This window comes from Trifolium pratense, linkage group LG3 (genome assembly GCF_020283565.1).
Source record: "Trifolium pratense cultivar HEN17-A07 linkage group LG3, ARS_RC_1.1, whole genome shotgun sequence".
Taxonomy (NCBI): Eukaryota; Viridiplantae; Streptophyta; class Magnoliopsida; order Fabales; family Fabaceae; genus Trifolium; species Trifolium pratense.
The window spans coordinates 4,751,284-4,761,815 of record NC_060061.1 but is presented as its reverse complement, the minus strand read 5'-3'; the positions used below and the strand labels follow the sequence as shown (position 1 = coordinate 4,761,815).

Below are 10,532 nucleotides of genomic sequence, written 5' to 3'. Positions count from 1 at the left end.
TTTGGTAAATTTGTTTTCAAATGAAGTTTTTATGTTTGTGTTTTCTACTTTAAAATAAGTTTAATGTTGAAGATTTTCCAAAATATACTTGAAAGATGCAATGGTTAGTTTGATAAATGTGTCTCTTGGTGTCTTATAACCTTTCAAATTAACATTGCTGAAAATCGTTCAAGGGTAGCTTCCGTTTATCAAGTGATATGAGTTTTTCTATAAATAAAGTTGACAAAAACAACAAAGAAAATTATGTTTCCAAAATTCGAAGTCTTTTCTTATTTTCTCTAATGCACGCGAATAATTGAAGGAACATTGTTCTGTAGAATATTTTTGATTGATATACTTGAAGGAACATTCTCTAATCCATTTGCATAAACTAATGGAGGCGATTGAATTTTACTTGCGGTCACCATCATCTTGCTCAAGAATTGCAGCGGTCTCTTAACATAAGATACAACATTTAATGTATAATTCTATGTAGAATTTTCAATTTAATGAAAGAACTATTTTTAATAGGTTTTAGTCTAACTCACTTTTGAAGATAAAATGAATTCTAGTACTACAAAATAAAAAATTTAGAAAACAGACTCTAAGATTGACCTTGTTGTACACGTTTTCTAATTTCTAGAAGTAGTTTAATCTCTAAACTTGAATCAACGCTAATAAAAACAAGCTGAAAACATAACTTTGACTTATGGCGAGTCTAGGTTCACTTAACAATTTTTATCTACTTGAGTGGAGTAATTTCCAAGTTCAAACGATTCCATCTTTGTTCACATTGATGTGTTTCTTTTGCCTAACGTCTTAATTGAGCAAGTTGTATCCTTGAAGTTAAATCTAGCACTAAGTGAGTCATGGATAAGAATTTGAAACAAAAAGTCTTGTATATGAATCAGAACTCTTTCAAATGATTAGAATCCGTGACAAAACATTACAAAAGAATATATCGTGCTCATGTAAGGCTGAGCTTTCCACACAGACATCTTATCGGTTATCGATGTGGAAAGGAAAAAATTAACTAATCATGTATACAGTACTACTTTACAAGTTACAGTTACAACACAAAGTAGAGGCTAAAATGATGGTAATAATATGTACAGACATGATAAATTACTGCCAGACAGTTTTGTTAACAAAATGGTGGTTATATGAACAATGCCGGTCCTACAGGTTAAATGAATCCATTTCTTCTGCTTCTTCCTTCTTCTTCTCTTCATGGGCAGTCTTAGCTATCAAAAAACTGGGTTGATTTGTGGAAGATAAAAGCCTAGCCCACATTCGATCAGTTATCACTACCGTGTTCTGTCCTTCAGTGATTCTCTGCACCATAAAGCAACCAACATACGAGAGAGTTAAGCGAGACTACAAGACCTTGCACTCAAAATGTAATGCTATATAATGTCCTAATCCAACTTAGAATTACTTATTATCTCATCTTATCATAATTTTTTAAAAAACAAACCTCATCGCACAAAATTTAAATTTTAACAAATAGTTCCTGTGTATTATGCAGGAGCAGAATCAACAAATATCACGCTTGGTTAACAAACTCACATTAAAGGGTATATAAGTTTGTCTTCCATGCACAAGCCCACTAGTAAAACCAGTGTAACCTGCCATTGCTCCATGAACCGCGCTTTGAGCAAGAAGTGTGCAGTAGACGTTGTCAGAAGCATTGCTTGGAACAGCTCGAATCATATAGGTAGGATCTGTCGATTAGAAAAAGAAAGTGCAATACTTGATATTTCAGATATTGGTTCTTTCAATACAGACATTTTGTACTTACAAGTGTGTGGGTGTGTGTGTGTGTGTGTTACCAACCTATATATTTGAGAGTAATGCTCATTGTCTTCTGCTTAGCAAAGTATTCCTGCAGCATCAAAGATTCAAAATGGTTAATATAATTGGTAGAAAATACATTCATAAACATTCTTCAATTGCAAAATAGTTGCATATGAAAAACAAAGCACATTATTTTGTGATGCTCTAATTTGTGAGCATTTCTAACATATCATTCAGTATGGGAAACCTGTCAACATTACCACAAGCTACTTATAAAATGATATGAGATTCTCATAAACCACGTGCAAATAGAAACGCTTCTTTAGCACAACTTTGGACAAGGTTTCACATTGAAATCAGAAACAAACAATATAAGCAGGGTTAGTAGGTGATTGACTAAACAGATTAGCCGGTAACCATAGCCTTAAATGGACATGGATGTAATGTAAGGATGCAAACATGCTAAATTTCAATTTGTATTAAGGAAATAAATTATGAGAATAATCCATTTAAAGATCACATTGAGATAACCAGCACAAACAGAATAAAAAATAATCAACACCTTCAACTTCTGGGATATCCATAGCCCAACATCTTGAAGAAGTTTGTTTCCGGAAGCATCCTGCTTTTGCAAGGCTTGCATGCTCTCAGTAACAAGTTCCTGTCCTGCTCCTTCAGCAATCACAATAACCATGTGGCCGTTTTCTTTTAGTCTTCTCTCCGCAAACTCATAAAGTCCCCCGGGACCTTCAAGGAAAAAGGGTGTCTCCGGAATTAAGCAACAGTCGACATCCCGATTTGCAAGGGTAGCATACATTGCAATAAATCCTGCACCATGCATCCAAAATAAAGCATATATGAAGGATTGCCCAGCTTGATAATTAAATCAACAAAAGAGTTGATTGACAAAATATTAGCCGTTTTCTATTATTGTTTGTTACACGTTGTTCAAGTTAGCCCTGCCTCCCAAATAGCGTTTTACTTTTAGAGTCTGTTAAATGACAGAATTATTAACATTCTACTGAAACCAGAATTGTTTTGTAAGTAGTGCTTGTCTTACTCTCATATTTTTCAACCAACATGGATTTTTTTTATATATCACAAGGCCAATTTCCATCTAATGTAACTCTTCAGGTCTAGTAAGAAATAAGATATATAGTATTACTAGGCGGTTGAAGTACACAGGAAGATGATAAGTGGAGGCATTACAGGAAATCAGGAAACATACCACTGTACCGGCCCATCAACTTGACAACGCCTATGCCATTTTCAACACTTTCAGCTTCAACGTGTGCTGCATTTATAGCACGTTGAGCCTCCTCGACAGCTGTGTCAAAGCCGAAGGACTTGTCAATTACCTATTAAGCCAGAGACAACAGAAAACCATCTACAAGTTAATCATGCTAACTGGCAGAAAGCAATAAACGCATTCAAACAATTTGTGCTGGAATCCACAAATAGGAAGAGGAGAGAAAAAATATGCACCGGAATGTCGTTATCTATGGTTTTTGGGATTCCAACAACTGCAACTTTGAGACCACGCTTTCGAATTTCCTGTGTGGATAATCAGGATAGTATTGCTTGTGAAAATAATCATTTGTATTTCTAAGCCTATAAGTTTAACATTCTCATTGTTACATCTATATACCTCAAAAATTCTATATGCGCCCCTCTGAGTTCCATCTCCTCCTATTATATAAACCTGAAATTGATCAAGTTATAAGTCCGGGGTACTGCATAGTATAGAGTGTGACATTATATGTTTTGATAAATAGAAGGAAATCCAGACCTGATTGATTCCCCTATCTTGAATACTGTCAACTATCTTAATTGTGTCATGTCCACCTCGTGATGAACCAAGGATAGTTCCCCCACGCTTATGTATATCATTTACGGTTTTAGGAGTTAGTTGGATTGTATTGTGAGCATAAAAACCCTTGTATCCACCCTACATATCACAAAATCTATTTTAGTTTAAGAGACTAATAAACTAACAAGAAAGCAAAATTGTAAGCCTTTTTTATATTCATTCTTATGTCCTCGGATAAAATGAGTTTGTTTGAGGATTCACTTACACTGATTCCCAAAACTTTCTTGACGCCATACATATGGTATAAACCACAAACTAACTCCCTAATAACAGTGTTGAGGCCAGGGCATAAACCCCCACATGTCACAATTGCAGCCTGAACTTCATCTGATTCGAAATACACCTGAACACCCAATTTTATACTGTCATAAAATAGACACAGGGCATCTAAACAAATACGCTCACAATCTCACATACATGGATTGGAAACATACCCTTTGCCGAGGCCCAGCACGCCGAAAATGTGTTCCTCTTGGACTATCTTTGTTAGCAATAATCTGTTAAACCAAGAGGGAGTAAAATTACATTAAAGTAACTGTGTCTAGTATTCCAGCAGAACCTCTTTATCAGAAAACTGTGGACCACTGTTTTAACTGGCATTGTCCAACACAAAGTTATATTTGAAAGAGGATTGGTTTTGCTATTTACAAAGGGTTAGCGGCCCAACTTGTTGCCCGTTTGTCTTTCATTCATGTCTAATTATTTTGAAAATTATATTCAAACCACACAAAGTGGTTATCTTTTTGTCTGTCATATTAACATTTTATTGATACATTTTTCTCCATAAGTCTTTCATGGGATTGGGATGTAATCTTGTTCGAAGTACGGTAAAACACTAATATGGGCATCTTTCTCGGCCAACAAACTTTGGTTCGCCACGTTCACTAATACATTTTAGGAGAATGTTAACTTGTGCCCTTAAGGGCACATGTTAAGAAGATAAATGTGGAAAATATTTATTGACCTTGTGGTGAATTCAATTATCTAAATATTAAATTCTTTTTATCATTAAATGCTATATTTCTATTTTTAGGTAGCTTAACATGTGCCCTTAGGCACAAGTTAACATGACCCTACATTTTAAACAAACAGATTCTATTATGTTGTACAACATTAAGATGATATAAGATCAACGTGATTGGTATAAATTTGATATTCGCTGCACGTAATTGTTTTAATTGAATCACAACATTAAAGTATAAATTTCATATGCATCATCTCATGAAAATTTCTCCACATACATGGGATTAGAGATGCATCACCGTATTAATTCAGTAAATTGCTTTGGCCTAGCATGTTTAATTTTTATGTTGACTATTTAATGACCTTTTTAGGTAGAATCTTTTGTTTGTTGAGATAAGAGAAATATTATATTTCAGATAACCAAAAATTTACCCCAAAATAAAAGAAAAAATAACCTTTTGAGGAACACTATCATCAATATGCACGAAATATTGCCTGGCAAGAGGAAATTAAAAGTAAATTAATCAGAATTATGAATCAAAAGATTCTACGAGGAAAAAAAAGTGATAATGAATAAACTTACTTGACAACTGAATATGCAGGATTGTCTTGCAATGGATTAGAATACGTCTGCCAAACACGAATTAACAAAAATTACATATACAAAATTATGAATAATCATTATTATTGTAAGATTTATTTGTGAGTTGAATACAATGATGATGATGATACAATAGAAAAGTAGTAGCTATGAAGAGAAAAAACAGGTTTTAACAGGTCGAAAGAGAAAAGCATAAAGAGAAGAATTAGAAAAGGAACGACGACGTACTGGTAATTCAGGAATGTAATCTGTGAGATGAGGAACATCTTCGAGAACATAACCAGCGGCACCTCTAACGACTTTAGGCTTTGAATTTGGAGAAGAACCCATCACATACACACACACACTCTGAGTAGAGAAAATTGAATTGAATTGTGATTCGGAAGAGAAAAATGGTGAATGTATCGCATTCAAAGATATAACGAGTGGATGGATTATAAGAGAATGAATGAATGGTTGTATTTATATATAGTAAACGCTGTTGACTGAACATTATTTAACCCAAAATCAAGGTTCCCAAAATTCACGGTTGCTTTTTGATTCTCTTTATTTTACGGTTTATAAGAATCAAATGAAATCAAACATGTGGCGCCAAATTATTTGTTTTTACTTTTTTTTTGTAAAGGGTGCTGTTAAGATGTGTATATAGGGCACATGTTAAGGTTTCTATAATTAAAAATTTGCATTTAATATTATAAACGAATTTAATGCTTAAAAGATATAATATACATGTTTCGAGAAAATATTTCTATATTTGTATTCTTAACATGTGCCTTAGATGCACATGTTAACATTTCTCTTTTGTAAAAGGAGTGAGACTGATAGAGGCATGACCAGGAATGCCTCTGCTAAATTTTAATCCTCTCAAAGATAGGAGCATGGTTAGTTATTAATCATTTTTTTTTCTAGTGAGTACGGTTTAATCTGATTCGAAGGTCAGTTTGTTTTTAGTCCTCTCTAAATTGCGTCAATCATCACTGAACCAATCAACGATTGGTTAGTTATTAACAATTTTTGCTGCATAGGTCTTTATTTTTATCATTGTATTAGAATTTAAGTTCGCTCTACCCAAATTTATAAAATTGGATTATTTTGAGTGAGATTCTACTTATAAATTTATATTATCTCGCATTTAATATGGAATTCTTTAACACGGTCGTGTTTGTCTCGCATATTGCCTCCGTAAGTAAAGTTCAATTGGTAGGGATGTTATATTTTATATGTATAATTAGGATTTGAATTCGAGATCTCCCATTTATTTACTTTAAGAGATGAATTTTTTAGCCATTAGAATACTTGATAATTTTTTCTTGGGTAGAATATGTTTTCCGTCTTTACGAAATTAGCGAATTTTGATTTTCGTCTATATAAAAATAAATTACATTTTTCATCCCTAAAAAAAAGTTTTGTTTTTAGTCCCTAATATTAAAATTTTTACATTTTAAACCTTTTATGCTCAAGACATTTCTATATTATGTCTATATTTTTAGTAATATATTATGTATTATGTTAAACCTATATAATTCAATGTTATGTTAAAAAAAATAAAATTTTGTCTGTTAGGGATTAAAAACAAAACAAACAAAATTGTAGGATGAAAACAAGTGATATTTTTATAATGCCGAAAATCAAAATTCGCTATTTTTTAAAGACGAAAAACATATTTTAACTTTTTCTTTTTGCCTCATATTAAATAAACATTTTTTTTGTAAGGAAAAAAATCATATTAATAAACATTGTAAAGCCATGACATGAACCAAACCGGCCAAATTTTTTGTTGATACTCCCTCCGTCCCAAAAAGAATGACCCATTTTGAATATATGCACTATTCATATATATTGTTTTGACCATATTTTTATACTAATAAATAAAAATAAATATTAACATATAAGATGTTGTTAGATTCGTCTCGATGAGTATTTTCAAAATATCAATTTTTTATAATTTTTACTATTATACAATTAAAGATATTAGTCGCCAAAGTTATGCATTGGCATGCGTGTTTCGGTCAACTGGGTCATTCTTTTTGGGACGGAGGGAGTATATAAAATCACGAAAAGAGATATCAAGTCACGTTCAACATGGACGGCGCAAAAACATTGAATCACACGGATATGATGATGATGCATCTAGGAAATGTAGAAAAAGATATTTATCAAAAAAAAAAAGGAAATGTAGAAAAAGATGTTTTTTTAAAAAGGAAATGTAGAAAAAGATGTTTTTTTTACTATAGAGAAAGTGAGAAAGCTATGTTTTAGGGTCTGTTTGGTTCGGGAGTTTTGGAGGGGAGGAGAGGGGAAGGGAGGAAGTATTTTAAAAAAATTGGGTTTGGTTCAATTTTTAAGAGGGTAGAGGAGGGGAACAAAATCCCTCCAAAGACCACTTTTTGCTTCCCCCAAATTGGGAGGATTTGGAGGGGAGGTAAGATTTAATGTTTACAATTTTATTACAATTCCTAAATTATCCTTAAATTTATTTTAAAATTCCAAAATTAACCTTCTTTAAAGTTGTTAAAAATTAGGTTATCTCTTTGCTATTATTTAACCAAAAATTATTTTGATTTACCGTGCTTTCCTGGAAATCTCTTTGCTATTTATTTTCGTTTACCTAATATTTACATGGTATTTACATGGCGTCTTGCCACTATAGTTTAATTGCCACTTATTATTCTAACTAGTATCCGGACCCGTGCCAAGCACGGGTAAAATGAGACAAAAATTTAACATTTTAATATTAATATTTTCATAATTCTCAAATAAAAAGAATGAAAAATGAAAAGTATTAACTTAAAAAAAGAAAAAAGAAAGAAAGAAGGATCCCGTATTTATCAAAAGTTAAATAAAATATGATCCTGTATTAATATATAAATATAGTTCATGTGTAAATCACAAAAAAAAAGGAGGCCTCGTATAAATTACAAAAAATAAATCATTTCTCTTATACATAAAAATATAGACTGCTGGTCCCATAAGTCCTAGCTCAACTGACAAAATGCCGAAATTGTTACGCTGGACGTCGTGACCCAGGTTCGAATCCGGGATCTCACAATTATACGTAAGTTTAATTTCAGTGGATTATCACTTCATCTAAGACCAAAAAAAAATATTGACTTGTGTGTAAACTTTAAAAAAAAAAAAAGAGGCCCCCAAACAAACAAAAAAAGTTAAATTAATGTCATAATATCCATATGAAAATAAATATGAAACAAAAATACCCTAAAAAGGTTATCTGAATATATCTTATATTAGTTAATTTTCACATCAATATCCTCAAAATAAAAAAATATAGAACGTCGTATAAATTATAAAAAAAAATGTCTTTGTGTTAATATATGAATACAAATATAGTCCTTATAGTAATATATTTTTTTGGTATTAACCCTCTTGTTCTCATGGAAGAATTCTCTGATAATTCAGAGTTCAACCGCCATGTAAGTATAGCCCCAAAATAATACATGTGCAAAAATATATGCCCATATAAATTATAAATACAAAAGTCTCACATAAATTATAGAATAAAGATAGATTCTCGTCTTAATATATGAATATAAATATATAGTCTTCATATAAATTAACAAAAAAAAAGTTATATATAAATAACAACAACAAAAAAATGAACCCAGGCCCCATAAAAAATACAAAAAAATAGGTCAATATATGAATATATGAGTAAAAGTATAAAATCCCGTATAAACGTGTTAAAATAAAGCCCCCGAGCAAAGAAAAAAAGTATAAATGCAGGGTTTTCTACATCTCAACCATCGATGAAAAAATGTAATATGAATTTATGGTAGAGAAATTATTTACCACCACAAGCTTTTACTAATCCCTTAATTTTTGAAAATGCCTTAATTTATGGGGTTCATCCAATATTTGACATTTCCAAAAATATATTGCATTACCATATATTTTCCAACTATTTTAAATATACTACAGTCAATAAATATATATACTACAATCAATTTTTTTTAATGTATTCATAAAAAGAAATTATTTTAGCTATAATTATTTATAAAAAATATTTCATTTTAAAAAAATTTATTTCGTTTTAATGTACCTATAGTTTTTAAAAAATAAAAATTATTAAAAACCTTTTATTTAAAATATAAAAATTAAAATCTTTTTCCCTAAAATATAAAAAAAAAATCATTTAGATAAATACTTCTTTTAATTAGTTTTTTATTTTATGCCAAAGATTAATACAAAATTATTTTTAGAGGATATTCTTTTATTCATACTTTTAATTCGAATTTGCTATAATTATATAGATTGATATTTCGATTTTAATTAAACAAAACGCGTGGCTAATTTACGCCCAAATATATTAATATATTTCAATTTCATTATTTTATTTGCTGAAAAAAAATGAGCTAGTAAACATTTATTAGAATTAGAATTCTTTGAATTCTTGCCATATATGATTTTAATTGTAGTAAAAAAAATGTATTGATGAGTGAATCAATTAATTAATATCAATCAACACCAATTTTGCGAAAAAAGAAGTGTAGAATGAATGTGATTTCTAATTGCCAAATTTTACGGATCCAAAAACCGCAAATGCATCACACCACTTTCATAATTCTCTGCCACCATATAAAATTATCAATTATATATATCCATAAACTTTACATAATTGGAAGAAGAAGAAAAAACTACATTACATAAATAATCCTATAATAAACTACATTACATAATCGTAAAAAAGAAACTAAATCACATAGATAATCCTATAACTCCTACAAAAATAAATCCATGGATATTGGACCTTTGCAATGGGGAACTGCTTTGGATATTATTTTTACGGCACTATAAAAATATAATAAAATTAATGTTTGCGATAAAAATAATATTCTTTAACGATGTGAATTTTCTGTAGAGCTATTAATAGAATGTTGCATCACTTATTTGATTATAGAATGTTTTTAATAACGTCCAATTTTGCATATTATTAGTATTAATGGTACAACTATAAATCATCAAATAAATTGCAGCGTTTTATTATCAAAAGAGAAAAGAAAAGAACAATAAAAAGCATATTAAATACATACAACATTTTAAGACCTGTTATCAATACGCTAATGGGCTGGATAATTTGTTGCCTACCTCCTACCTGAAGGGATGCTTCAACACCCATCCATATAAAAACTTGCTTCCATAACTCAATAGTGCATTGCTACCGATTGACTATTAAAAGGAATAGCTTTTTTTGAAGCAATTAAAAGGAATAGATGTACCACTAAAATTTTGTAGCCTATTTATCAAAAAATAATAATTTGTATTCCCTATATTATTATTTCTAAATTCTAAATATGGTAACTATTT

General features: G+C 30.5%; 1 protein-coding gene across 1 annotated transcript; it reads right to left on the bottom strand.

Annotated features, from left to right (window-relative positions):
* Positions 1-859: 859 nt before the first annotated feature.
* On the bottom strand, positions 860-5,708 carry LOC123915536 (ATP-dependent 6-phosphofructokinase 3-like). Its single transcript, XM_045966691.1, has 13 exons — positions 5,439-5,708; positions 5,193-5,239; positions 5,065-5,104; positions 4,081-4,143; positions 3,852-3,989; positions 3,566-3,724; positions 3,425-3,478; positions 3,262-3,330; positions 3,005-3,134; positions 2,339-2,604; positions 1,816-1,864; positions 1,549-1,703; positions 860-1,314 (listed from the first exon to the last, which is right to left on the bottom strand). The coding sequence occupies exons 1-13, from the start codon at positions 5,538-5,540 to the stop codon at positions 1,159-1,161; spliced, it is 1,428 nt and encodes a 475-aa protein (XP_045822647.1). The 5' UTR covers positions 5,541-5,708; the 3' UTR covers positions 860-1,158.
* Between the last annotated feature and the right edge of the window lie 4,824 nt (positions 5,709-10,532).

Excerpts from the sequence above, each read along its gene's own strand:
- LOC123915536 (XM_045966691.1), bottom strand. The coding sequence starts at position 5,540 with ATGGGTTCTTCTCCAAATTCAAAGCCTAAAGTCGTTAGAGGTGCCGCT. Across the intron at positions 3,331-3,424 it reads GCGCATATAGAATTTTTGAG|GAAATTCGAAAGCGTGGTCT; the intron begins GTATATAGATGT and ends TTATCCACACAG. Across the intron at positions 2,605-3,004 it reads GTTGATGGGCCGGTACAGTG|GATTTATTGCAATGTATGCT; the intron begins GTATGTTTCCTG and ends TGCATGGTGCAG.